This window comes from Natator depressus, chromosome 1, assembly GCF_965152275.1.
Source record: "Natator depressus isolate rNatDep1 chromosome 1, rNatDep2.hap1, whole genome shotgun sequence".
NCBI lineage: Eukaryota > Metazoa > Chordata > Testudines > Cheloniidae > Natator > Natator depressus.
In genome coordinates this window covers 103,994,802-104,009,034 of record NC_134234.1, presented here as the reverse complement: position 1 = coordinate 104,009,034, position 14,233 = coordinate 103,994,802, and the positions used below count along the sequence as shown (strand labels likewise).

The following is a 14,233-nucleotide window of genomic DNA, read 5'->3' as shown; positions in this document are numbered from 1 at the left end:
ACAAGATTAGTTGTACAGGGGGGGGGAAACCCAGGGTGGCCCAAATATAAGGAAAGGAAAGTATAGAAGAAGGAGTAACGAGTTGGAAATTTTATATGATGGGGGGGAAAACAGGTTACACACAAAAGAGGCAGAAGTGGAAGAAAAACAAGAAGTGGATCACAGGATAGGAAGGTAGGTTCAGTGTAAAGGGTATACAGCTAAGGAGAAGATTAAAGCAGAAAAAATATTAACATGGGACTGGGAAGACACTGTGATGCAAGTAGGAAATACAAATAAGCTATATTAAAAGCAAATCCCAGAGGAAGTTGAAAGGAGAGGGAAGGAGAACTGAAAACAAAGAGCTGGACAGTGTGAGGCCCTTGCTGAATTAGGTCCTCAGATGAAAAGACTGAGTCTAGAGAAAGGAAAGTGCTGTTTAATTTAAGCAGTCCATGGGAATCCCAACAAGTAATACAACTGGTATCTATTATTTATTTTTTTGCACTAGGTGGTCGGGATCTGTGTGTGTGTGTGTGTGTGTGTGTGTTTTGGGAAATGAAGGGAAATGGACAAAACACTCATACAAATCATGAAATGAAGTAGATTTAGAATCATCCCCCACTATTTAATACTGCATTATTGTTAATGTATCTGGTTAATCTGCAGTGTTATCTGTCAGGAGGTAGTAAGGGATGCAATACGTTGTAGTCCTAAGAATACAATACAGTAAAGTATTAGTGTAGCATGAAAGAAAACTGATGCTCCCCAGAATATTGGTGATGGAGTACAATCTGACTTGATATGTATGAGTTCCCAAAGTGAGTTGTACTTCATACACAGATCAGATTGCAATACCAGCTAGCAGTGGGCTGCAAGTGGGTATGTGGAGTTTAAGCAAGCATACAGATAAGAAAACAATTTAAACATGGGGGAGACACTCGTTTGTTTGTAGAAGCTGAAAGGTTTCTGTTAAAGTAGAACATTTTTTAAAAGCCCTAAGAAAAATAAGATTGTATTTAAAAAAAATAAAATACTGTTTTCCAACCAGTATGGAATCTCGGATTTCACTTTGTCTTTTGTATGTGCGCATTTCCTTAAACAGGAGATCTGTTACAGAGGAAGCAGGTGTACTGTGGTGATTATTATGATGTTGCTTTAAAAAAAGAAGAAGAGTGAATTAAGTACTTTGCTCCTTTGAGCCTGGCAGGGCTTCTTTTTCAGCTGACCCCATTACCTTTATTTGGAAGGTGATGCCATTTTATCCAGGGGCATAATAGAAAGTCACTCAATTGTGCATAGAAGAAAAAGTGGCTGAGTAAATTTGAAACCTGATAAGTCATTCCAGCGTTTGTATATAATGTATGACTTACCAATGTATTCATTCTTTTGGCTTTCAACATTTCACAGCTTTTCAAAGGTCAACCTGAGCAACAAGAACAGATTCCAGTAGATTAAAGGAATCCCTGTTTTCAGGCACTCATATTCACATCACTTTGCCTACTGATTTCCTGAAATCTTTTTTTGTTTTTCTTTTAATCAGCAACATCAAATGGGTCTTTAGAGGGCCTGGATAACCAGGAGGGAGGGGTGTGCCAGACAAAAGCCATGAAGATCCTCATGAAAGTTGGACAAGGTAAAGACCATCTGCTGTTTCATGAAATCACTTTGATCAGTCTCAGTACCCCACTTAGTGTGCAGGCTTCTTTTAATAGCATAGAACAGAGTGCCAACTGAGTCTAGTTTGGTCATTCTTCCCTTAGATTTTGAGAGCAAAGCCTATTTTCTGTACCTAAGCTACTGACAGATTTCTACAAGAGGAGCGCTAGTGTAATAAGATCTCTTCATTGTAGAGCTCTCTAGAAGGGAAGGACAGCCAGTAATAATGCGTTTCAGTCATTTTTATTTTAAAAACAAAACCACAACTTCACAGTTCATAATTATTTGGAATAAATGAAAGGAGAAAAGCTAATGTTTCTATAGTTTTCTTATTATGAATTCTAACTACAGAAGAGGTTTTTGTTCATTGTCTCTTTTTATGTATAGATAACCTATTATGCAGAAAGAAAGAATTATTCTTCTAAATTAGAAGTTGGTTTAGGAGTCACTCAGCTTGCTCAGTTAAACTGAAATGTCATCTGCAAAGCTTTTCTTGCCAATTACAGGAATCCCTATAGTTTCTGCAGATGGCCTCACAATCTAAACCTCTGAAAAAAATCAATTTTGCTTTAAAAGGAAAATTATATTCTTCTATCTCATAGCCCTTTTCATAAAGAGTCTTCTATTCAAAGCTAGTCCTATCTCATGGCATATAGCAGCCTTATAAAGCTTAATCTCTTCAGTTGTCTAAATTGAAATCAATCATTTTTCTTTCTTACAGATCCCAATTCTGCTGGATCACCCCGTAACACTGATCCAACTAAACGTCCCGAACAAGAAGCTGGTACCAACGGAAAAAGCTCCACAACAAGTCCATTTGTAAAGGATAATTCAGGTACACATCGGGATTTTTTGGTCTTGGGAAGTGCCATTTTAAGCGATTTTTTCCATTCCTTACATCATTATTTTAGCACTGGAATTTGTTAAAAGCAAATATTTGCATAGGGAGGTCAAACAAAAATGTGTTCTGATGCACCAGTGGATGGTAGCTAGAAGCTGTGCATTTTGGCCAGTGCACAGCACATATTTCCCCTATCCCATTTTGCAGTTGGAGTAAATTACATCTTCTAAGAAAATCATTCATTTCCAGGAAAGTTTTTGGGTAGGAGTTTCTCTGAATAGCTTTACAGTGGTAAGTGCTGCCTTATGTTTAGTACCCTGGCAGATGAGAGAATATTTCTATCTTTCTCTTCCCATCTGATACATTATTAAGAGGTTGTCAACAGCCATTTGTAAGGTTTATTTTAATGCATGTATAATTAATGCTCTAATCTCTCATCTGATCTTATAAAGTCTACAAATGACTGATTGATCCTTCACTAAATTTAAAAGGTATTTAAAAAATGTATCTTTTTAATATGAGGATCTCATAGTTTTCAGACCAATATCTTCAAACTGCTTTTCACGCTTTAAGTGAACAAAAAAAATAAACAAGGTCACTGTGAAAGATAGCAAATTTAGAATATTACAAAGCCAAACTGGTTATCAGTCGACTCTGGATTCTCACCAATGGCTTCAAGTCTGTCCTCACTGGCTACATTATTTGCTACCCTGCTAATGAATCTTTGAGATGACAGTTGTTGAGCGGGCGTCAGCAATTCTGTGCTAAGGTTATTGTAGGCAGAGTTGATAGTTATGTGAATTTAGCATCCGCAGCATTTTTCCGTCTGGAACTGAGCATCAAGAGAGGGAAGTTATTTCCAACTTTCTAAGTTAGAATTCATTGAATTCTTGTGACAAACTGATAATGCGATGATGCCATGCACTCAGCAGGCTGTTCAGAGTGAGAGCTTTTATCTGCCTTCCAAATGTATTTTTTTTAAATAACTGTAATTTAAATAATAAAAACTAGTTGCATGATAAACATTTTACCTACCTCCCCTGCTGCCTCAAGCTTCCTTGTTTCATTAGTAAGCAAAATACGTAGACGCAGTCAGTGATTTAAATTTAAACTAGTATCTGAAAGAGAAAGTAGCAAGACTATGATACCAAAGTGTCAGCTGTCCTGAGACTTGTCATTTCCCTGTTTTTCCCTGTTTGCTGCCTTGAGCTGGCCAGCATCTGTTAAAAGATGCAGAATGTATCAAAGGCTGCCTTGTCAGTCCCAGGCCTTGCTGCTGATGGATGATGATATATGAAAAGAAAACAATGCGGTTTGGGAGCAGCATAAAAGTAAGACCAACAGACACAAAGTCTTGTTTAATATTGATTGCTGACTTCAGCTGTTTGCATTTAGCTACCTAACAGGGTAATTGGTTTGTCAAAGTTTAGCTGCCAGTTAATTCTTCCAGTCCTGCTGAGTCTTCACATTTTTAAGCACCGTAAAATGGTCACAGGCCAGCGATAACTTTTCTTTGTGTTTTCCTCTCTTTCTAGGATCCAGCACAGATGGCAGCAAGGCTGGACATTCCAGTATACTTGGTTCAGAGGTGGCCTTATTTGCAGGGATTGCATCAGGGTGCATCATTTTCATCGTCATCATAATCACTTTGGTGGTTCTTTTATTGAAGTACCGGAGAAGACACAGGAAGCATTCACCCCAGCACACTACAACCCTGTCACTTAGTACGTTAGCCACCCCAAAACGTAGTGGCAACAACAATGGTTCTGAGCCCAGTGACATTATCATTCCTCTAAGGACTGCAGACAGTGTTTTTTGCCCTCACTATGAAAAGGTTAGCGGAGACTATGGACATCCAGTGTATATAGTTCAAGAGATGCCTCCTCAGAGTCCAGCAAACATTTATTACAAAGTCTGACAAACTGTGGTACCTTTGAGTTATAGAGGAAACTTACTGGTCAGATGCTTTCTGTTGGGGTTTGTGATGACCCCCTGTGTGCTAGTATTGACTCAGGCACAGGGGGGAAAGGCAACACCCTTTTCTCAGAGAGCCTTCTTGAGCTGGACAGCTTATCTAGTCTGTAGAATTCCTGTCTCAGTGAACAAACATTCACTAAAAGCTGGAAGACTTTCCGTAGAAGATACCCATTCTCTGATTGCTGTATTCTTGTTACATTCATCATCCTCGAAGCCATGTGCTGCAGGCATCCAGGCATGTACAAAAGCCAAGGGAAGATGGAGTGATTTGTGGACGTTTAATAGTTCTAGGCATCCTGGGAAGGTCCTTTAGGATATCAGGCTTGAAATGCAATCTTACGACTTTTTGTGTTTCTCTCTCAATGCAGACTGGATTTGTCACACAGACCTCAGCATCGAAGTAAGACTTTTAAATTCTCTTGCTTTTAGTCCATCACTGTTACATTTATTTCTGTAGTCCAGGGTTCTGCCATCCTTCACATAAGATTTCCTTTCACTCCACCTCCTGCATCACTAATGGCACATTAACATTGGGAGTGCCATGCTCCATCCATCTGCTACAGCAGCCTCTCTCGAATGGGTAATACATTTATAGAAACTGTGTTGGCTAATAAGGAGCCTTCCAGCCAAAAGTTAGGCTGTCAGTGAAGTCAAGACCAGGACTGGACGGTGGCAGGGAAGGGCTGACTGCAATTACAGTTGAATGCTGCTGCCTCTGAACTAGAAGCTGGAAAGAAACATAATATAGGTAGCACAGCACTTTGGTGTGCTAAGTTTTAAGAGGCAAGTAGGAGACACAACACGCGCAGTGGATTAGGGCCGCATTTGAAGGAGTTCACAGTTATCAAATAGCAATGTGCAGAAAAAAATAGTACCTTCAATACAGTAGGACAAAGGGGTATTGTTAGTAAATGAATGAACAAGCCTGGAGGACAAGACAATAGCAGGTCCCTGATGATGTATTAGGGCAGAACTGTTGTGGTACTGGCAATAAGATATACAGCTTGGACGCTGTCGCAAAATCGTAGTCTGCTTTGGATGACTTTTTAAGCAGACTCAGCTGCTATACTTATCACATTTTACTAAACACAGGGAAAGCATTTAAGAAAATAGCGGAGAGCCAAATCTGACCTAGATGATTATAAGCCAGAGGTTCAAAAGAGCAGTAATTCCATCACCAATGGAGTTATTAAATACATTCGCATCTCTCCAAATAGATCAGGATTTTGTTTCTGATTGAGCCTTTTGACTCTTTGGTTTATGGTAGGGCTGTCCCTGCACAGTGCAGTGTAGGTACGGTGACTGACACAGCAGTTCATTGGTGCTCTGTTTCAAAGTTAAAGCACATATGGAAAACCTCTTACCATAAGGATAAAATAAAATATGACACTGAGAGGGAAAAGGACGATATGACTTATTTATAATAGGTGTATAGAACACAAGGAATATAAAGTGAAAGATTGTTTTTCTAATATATATTTTGAGATTGCACAGAATCTACACCAGAAGATGTGAAATTAATTTGTGGCAATTAAATGATCTTAATTTCTCAGCATTAAAAAATAAAAATTGGATGACTGCTTGTGGGAAAAAACAACTTCATTCCAAAAATAACAATAAAGAGAGCAAATACAAAAATAACAAAGCCCTATTAAGGCGTCTCACATAACAGTAGACGAGGAAACACAAGCCCAGAAATCCAGGAAATCAATGTCACCGAATCATATATTTAACAATGACAAGATGTTCCGGCATTTATTTTCTGTGTTGTGTTTTCCCTTGCCTTATGGACTGAAGTGTTCTGTAGATTTCAGCAGGTCACAGAGAAGGGGAGTTTCAGGTTAAAGTTTGTCTGCTTTAGCATGTTTTTTCCCCCACACCCCCCACGCTGAACAAAAAAAAGAATCCTACTTTTTATGTGCTATGCAAAATAGACATCTTTAACATAGTCATGTTACTATGGTAACACTTGGTTTTCCGAACGGGAAAGAAAACGTAGCAACAGCATTTTAAGGTTCTCAAACCTCCAGCGAGCACCTGCAAAAAAAAAAAAAAAATGAACTGTCATAGAAACGATTACTCTCTCTATTTCCTGAACCTGAAAATGATGTTGGTCAAAAAGGAGGAAAAAAAAGAAAAGAAAAACGCATGGTTCTGTGGAAGGTTACCATGGTAACTAACTACAGTACATATGTAATTCTTTCCAACAACCCCTCCTTTCTGTGAATCCATCCATACAAGATTTTCTTGTAAGTCATTAAGATTTTATTTTGCAGGAGGGGGAGAAAGGGGAAAGATAGGCATCGTGAGTCTGATTTTAATTAAATCAAGTGTATGTTTCATCAGTTGGCTACATTCTGGTTATGTACTAAACTGTGGGGAAAAAAAAATCAGATGAATGGATGAAGAGCAACCTGCAACCAATTGAAAACAATGTACCGTGCTTCTGTTTTGTGTTTGGTGCAGCATTATGACAATCTACCAACTGTTCCTTTATTTGACGTTGGTTCAGCTTTGAAAAGTTACTGTAAATGCCTTGCTTGTATTATCATCCCTAGTCTCCCGACTTGGAATTTGCACCATCATGTCGAAGTGAAGATGCTGTAAATATGTTCAGATTTACTGTATATGGATTTGGGGTGTTACAGTAGCCTTATTCACCTTTTTAAATAAAAAAATACACATGAAAACAAGATAGAAATGGCTTTTCTTAACCAGATTGTGTATATAGAGCAATGTTGGTTTTTTATAAAGTCTAAGCAAGATGTTTTGTATAAAATTTGAATTTTGCAATGTATTTAGCTACAGCTTGTTTAAAGGCAGTGTCATTCCCCTTTGCACTGTATTGAGGAAAAAATGGTATAAAAGGTTGCCAAATTGCTGCATATTTGTGCTGTAAGTGTGTACCATGAATATTTATTTAAGAATTTCTTTGTCCAGTTTGTAAGTAACACAGTATTACGCTTGAGTTATAATTTCTTTCTTTCTTTCTTTCTTTCTTTTTTTTAACTAGCCTGTCATAGGTTTGAAATCTGCTTGAGTTCCACGTTGCAATTAGCCCCCAGAAAATGAAAATTATGAAAATCACATTCCACGTCTGTTTCAAACTGAATTTGTTCTTAAAAAAATAAAATATTTTTTTCCTATGGAAATCTTGCCTTCTAAGTATTTTCTTTAGTTTTTGATTATTTATTTTTTTCCTTTTTCCTTAGTTTTCTTTTTCTTTTTTTTTTTTTAAAACTCTCCACAGCTACTAGTGATCTATAGGGTGAACTTAAGTCTATTTTCGTTTCAAATTAGGGCCCTGATCCTGCAACCTGATTCGTATAGGCTGATCATTATGCCCATGTGGAGCCCCACTGAAGTCAGTGGTTGCCATTAAGGCATAAGGGCCTACTAACATGGATCAGCTTGCAGAACAGGGAGTCTGGTGTCTGACCTGCAGACACCTAACTTGAAGTCAGTGGGATTTCTCAGCGTCCCAGTGCTCCCTATACTTACATACATGTTTAACTTTACTATCTGTGAGTAGTCCTAGTGAAATCAGTGGGACTATTCACGTCGATAAAGTTAAAGTGCATAAGATTTTCCAGGATTGGGTCCTATGACATACAAACTAACACAAGCCTTAATACAGAATATGTGGGTGTGCTGCTCTATAATTTTCACTTAAACAACTGACACCCACATTTAACAAATACTGTCATTTTTTTCACAAAGCCCAGTCACCATGAGAGCACATAATTTGAACAATCATCTGTAGAGTAATATATGGGGAGGCCTGAGGAGGGGAAAGATGCCTTTGTCACTTTAACAATTGATGCCAAGTTGTCTTACGAGTTTCCATTTGAGAAAGGCAGCTAGTTATTCATAGCTTTTGGTCGTGTAATTCCCATTTGTCAAATTATTTGTCTTTGCTGAATAATCAAGGAAAGAACGGTTGACAGGTGAAAAGTAAACTTATAGGTGAAGCGTGAGATGCAGTGACACTTTTTTTATACTGGACTTAAGGGAAGCCTAGAGAATGTCAGTGACTTTAATTTGCTGTGCCATAGACTCCCTGTATGACCTTGAGCCAGTCACTTGGGCCCTGCTCCAGCAAAGTCCTTAAGCATATGTATAACAAAGCATGTGAGCAGTCCCATTGACTTCTCAGGCCAGTCACTTGGGCCTGATCCTATAAAATCTTATGCATGTAGATGACTTTACTTGGGACTACTCGTGCTTAAAGTTACCGGGATGCTTTGCTGGGCCAGGACTTTAGTCTCCCTGTCTCCACTCCCTAGCTGTATATGGGGTAACAATATTTCACTATCTTACTAGGGTATCATGAGAGTATACATTCCCCATCATGAGGTGCTGAGATACTCTGCTGATAGGGTGGGAGGCATATAAATAAACAGATAGACACTACATTCAGCCTGTTACATTTCTTTGATGAACGGTATGTGCCTTATAGAAGTACACCCAACATCAAGCTACTGACTTACAGCTCATCTTTTAGAACATGCAGACAAAAAAATGTACTTGCATTTTTGCACTGCTGCTGACACTGCACTATTAATTATCAAACAAGCACAAAATCAAAATTTACTGCCCTCATTATGAAGCCTGGTTCCGCAGCAGGAGTCTGTCTGAGTCAATAGGCTCTGCTAAGTGGAAAATAAAATTATAATGTACAGTTGTTATCCATCTAAAGTGGAGTAAGAACCTATTACATAAAATATTGTCTCACAGAGTAAGTGTAGCAAAATGTTACTACCTATGTCTGAAGTATTCTCTCTTTTTTTGAACATTGCAATGTTGCATCAATCAAATGCTCACTCAGTGAGTGACACACGTTGATTCTATGAACACTGTAAATTCCCTTTCTGTAGAAAATTTACTCATTCAAAAACTGGTGTAATGGTTAGCAACAGAAATGAGAAAAGTCAATAAAATATGGAAAATGACTTTTGAAGGATGATCTTGGTCTTTGTAGCCACCAAAGATAAAATCGGGGGTGGGTGAGGAACAAACCCTGGTGTGGTAAAATACAAAACACACCAGTGACACAGTTGCTACTTCAATATCTGAAGCATCAGATTACAGGTAGGGTGATGACTTTTTGGAAAAAGAAGGAAACTGGGAGTTAGAACTCGTTGGTTCTGTTGCCACTGATGGACTGCATGGCCTTGGTTGTTGACTCTTCTGTAGTTTGTAAAATGAGATATTATCTACATGCAATTTAACTCACAGGCATGCTCTGAGGCTTACTTAATCAGGGCTTCATGTTCCTCTTAGTAGTTGTCAGACAGGTAATGGCGATGATGGAAAGAAGAATGATAGGAGGTGTGGTGTTCACATGGCATTTTCCTATTTGTGCATGGAACTTCTGCCCATGCTAAAAGTGGGAACAGAGCCTAACAGCCTTGCCAAACATAGGCAAGGTTCTACCCACACATGGTGGAGATGGAGAACAGGTCCTGAAGAAGGATGGGGTGGAGCTGAGGGGGGAAGAATCTGCTTGAGCAGTGCTGGGAATGGCAGGGAGGGGTGCAGAGAAGAATCAGTAATTGTGAAAGCAGTGGGGAGCCAAACTGCACCTAGATGTCAGACCCAGTTCTGGGGGTAGCTAGAGACAGGAGGTGCCATTGCTGATGATAATGGCTTGGTGCAGATTTTGAAAAAGATGTTGCAAAGCTGAACAGGACATGGAGAAAAGTGCTGACATTGGAAAGGGAAATCAGGACTGCCAGGTGATGGACTGTACTATGAGCAGGGGGGAAGCCAGGTTCTAGGCAGTTCTGCCAATGGATACTGAGAGGAGAGAAGGAACATGCAATTGAGAGGAGAGTGGGAACCAGCATCCAAATATGCCACAGATAGGAACAGAGTGGAAGCAGTGGAAGAGAGAGGGTAGCTAGGAACTGGACTCAACTGGAGTTACTAGAGATCCAAAAGCACAAGCCCCCTTGCCACTTAGATACTGAGCCCCATGGGGCATGGTCTTTGTTTTCATACATGTATGGATAGTGTCTATGTGCGTGCTGCTGGAATACAACTAATTAAACAATAAGTAGGGAGGACCTGCCTCACCTCTCTGGTCTTTGGGTATCAACGTGGGAAAAGTGATTGTGTTATATTCTCTGGGCCAGATCCTCAGCTGGCGTAAATTAATGTTGCTCGGTTTAGCATCTGGTTCAATATTCTCACAGTCCTGAATTCTACACTCATCTACAATGCTGATGTAGATTTGATTGTCTTATGGCACCCCAAGCTCCTCAATGGGGAGAGAATGCTTTACAGAAGTGTCACTATACTTAGCACTACAATTAGTGGACTGAGAACTGTATTAATAACAATGTGTTTAATTTCCATAATAATTTCCAATGTGTTTAATTTCCATAATAATTGTAATTTGTATTTCATTGGACACAGACAGTAGTTTGCTACTTACTTTTATTAAAAATAGCTATTGTAGGCTGGATTACTAGCAAATGTATAATAAAATAGTTTCAATTCAAATGTCTCTTTTCATGCTCTCAATAGAATATTTAAACTCAATTATTATGCCCCACTCTGCACTGGGCACACTATCCACCACCAAATAGTCTGTCCCCTCTGCTCCCTGCAGCCAATGCACTAACCCAAATGGTCTGTGCCCCCTTAGTTAATTTTACAGTATCTGTTCACTCGCACATCCTGAGCTCGCAGGGTTGCCAGCTATTGCAATTTTATTATGAGTCTCATGACATCTGGTATTGTTTTAAAGCCTTTCCTTCTGGAGTCATGTGGTCACATGAGAATCTCAACTCTTGTTTTTTTTTGTTTTGTTTTTTTTTTAAATATAAGTTTGTAGCTTTCCTGACAATGAAGAAACACAAGAGAACACAAATGTTGAAGCCTGAAAAGCCAGGAGGCAAATAAAAGGAACTCCAAATTTATTATTTTATAAAATCTTGCGATTCTTAAGCCAATCTAGGGATTTTGGGGAGCCTGACTCATGAATTTTGAATTTGTGGGGTTGACACTACTGGCCATCTGTTTCTTGCATATGAGCTACTCCTCATATTCCCTTTCCCTTTCCTTTCATGCATAACCCCCTTCCCCAATCAGTGTGTGTAACGCATTCTCCTTGTGCGTGATATACACAGGATGTGAGTCCATTACAGACCCTAGTGACAGAACCTGGCTCTTTAGCTCTAGCTGGAAAGAATCATTCTACTATCTCTGTAGGTCCTCACTTGAATTTTTGGTGTCTGCCAAAATGGTGGTCATCATATATACACATTGTTATCTTCCTTCAGCCCCATTATCACATACCCTTGTGCCATGTCCCAGTCACCTGCTCAGTATTGCCAACCCCAAAATCCTTTGCAGCCCACAGTCCTCTGAGACAGGGTTGGTCCATGTTATGGGGCAAATCCTTCCTGTACTGGCAAGGTGGGGGAGCAGGAACGCTGGCCTATGTATCTTCTGATCTAAGAACCCATGCAACCAGGGCACTTTCTATGGTTCAAACCTACAGAGCAAGAAGTGGGATATATTTTGCTCCTGCTTTGAAAAGGAGCATCATGCATCCCCAGTTAGAGCCTGGTCGCTGATCGCAACTGGACACGCACTTTTGCAGACCATGCTTTCTTTTGGTTGTGCTGCACAGGCCAGTGCCTTTGTTATTCTCCTGAGGTGACATCCTGTCCTGCCACTTCCACAGGGGAAAAGAGATTCTTTAAATTCACTTCCCCAGTGGGAGATCTAGCCCAAAATAAGCTTCAGTACAAAAGGTACCTCAGGGTGCAAAGAGCATGAATCTCTTGGAATTTTTAACATAGAATTTCTTCCCTTTGTATGACTGAGTCTGGATGACAGTTGATTAGAAATTTCTGATGAAAAAGAAAAACAAAGTTTTGTTGAAAATTTTCATGATTTCCCACCACTCACCTATTTTTCAATCTCCTCTAGCTGGGAACTCCATGTTATTTAATCAGACATTTTGTATTTATTAAATTGAGTGTCTGAGTAAAAAAAATGCATGCGGTGAAATTCCTAAGTACAAACTCAACATGAGATCACGTAATTCCATTTGGTTTTACATTTCTTCTTCACAGTAGATTGTGCTATACAAAAATGTTAAGCTGTGTTGTTTTGTTTTTTTAAAGTAAATCTTAGTAAATCTGCTCCCAAGAAAGTCTAAGTAGTTTACTTTGGAAGACATCCTTTGGGCAGAATCAAGAGATTGTGACTAGTTTGAAGCCCACAGGCGAATGCAAGTATTTGAAACATATTATTTTGGCAATAATCAATATTTTTTTTTTTATAGTCAGCACTGAGAAGTCAAAGTCTTCACTCGTTTTACTGTTCTGTGCATTTGTATGGTGTCAGCCAGCATTGGGCTTATTTATGTAGCACTGTCCATTCAGTCTTTTATGACAGGCTGTGTTAAAACTGAAGTCTGGGGCGTTGGGATACCAGCCAGTGTAACCTATGTGATTACATACAACACAAGCAATTTATACTAACACACAGCTCCTCCAACAAAAGCATAAATTCCCCTTCTCCCCATGCTAACAGTCTGTCTTAGAGCAGCAGGGTTTTTTCCTCCTCCCTTTGTTCCCACCCCCCCAAAGTTAAAATATTTTAAAGATAAAATAGTAAGTACTACATTTGTCAGAAATGTACTTACACAAGCATTTTTGTTTTTCCATGCAGCTGGTTGTTTGTGATGTTTGCACAGCATTCCCTCACTGAAGATACTAGTAATATACTAATGTCTAGGTACATGTTGGGAGGCTCAGGGCAGCTTACATTTATGTGTAGCTTTCATACAGTGGCTTTGAGAAATATTCCTATGTTACTGTGCCCAATCATCCAGGGATCTAGATGTCAAATACACATTTGTCTACCATGGGCTCTTTTCTATATCTTGGGCAAATTGTTAGTACTTGGATTTTTTTTCTTCTTCTTCTTTCAGTCATGATCTGATGATGAGAAATAATGCTGACTTGTTCATGAGCTCCAACTGAGCAAAGGCTTGTGCAAAAGGATTTTTTTTTTTTTTTTTTGTATAATCTGCTGAAACAGTCAGGCTTGTGCTGGTTCTGATCTCTGTTGAGGGTTCTCCATGGAGACTGATATGACTTAGGGTCAGGCTTTTCGTCCTGGGTTCTGCCTAGGGTGGGCAGGAAATGGGGTTTCTGTCCTGTGAGAATTTTCAAGATTTCAGACAAATTTCCCATCAGGACAAAAAGTCAAAAATCTCAACCGTTTTCACAAACCAAGAAACTGAAAAATGTTTTGGTGTGAGTCAGTTGAAACATTTTGTTTTTAGGCTTTATTTACTAAAATTTTGAAAGAAAAGTTGTTTTGACTTGAAAAATCAGAATTATTCATTTAAAAAAGTGTTCACATGGGATGTTGTCCTAAGGTCTGGTCAAACGCCCAGCCTGTAACCAGTCTCCTGGCACTGATCTCTTTAGTGTGCTGGGCCCCAGAGACCCACATGGTTCCATAGGGGCAAGTCCGTGGCCTCCACAACTCCAAGACTGGTTGTTCTGTCCCAGTGATCCCTATCTCTCTCTCTGGCTCCCTGTGGCATATCCAGCCAGGTCGGAGTCTGAAGGGAGGCTTGTACTGTGCCCTTGCATGGCACAATGCTCTCAGTGAGTATTTGCAATGACACAGGCAGCCTTTTCAAAACAAGGTAACCATTTTTTAGTCACCTGGCACACAGAATATGGAAGGTCTTAGGTTAGCACAGGGGAATGAAGGTTAAAGCATAGTCCATTCTGGTTAGCT

At 39.4% G+C, this 14,233-nt stretch overlaps 1 protein-coding gene across 1 annotated transcript in view; it reads left to right on the top strand.

Moving 5' to 3' along the window:
* EFNB2 (ephrin B2) overlaps positions 1 to 6,744 on the top strand; it is a 49,086-nt gene extending 42,342 nt beyond the window's left edge. Inside the window, exons 3-5 of the mRNA XM_074963379.1 lie at positions 1,523 to 1,615; positions 2,360 to 2,473; positions 4,015 to 6,744. Coding sequence (XP_074819480.1) covers positions 1,523 to 1,615; positions 2,360 to 2,473; positions 4,015 to 4,397 — 590 coding nt within the window. The 3' untranslated portion in view covers positions 4,398 to 6,744. The remainder of the gene's footprint in view (positions 1 to 1,522; positions 1,616 to 2,359; positions 2,474 to 4,014) is intronic.
* The last annotated feature ends 7,489 nt before the right edge of the window (positions 6,745 to 14,233 follow it).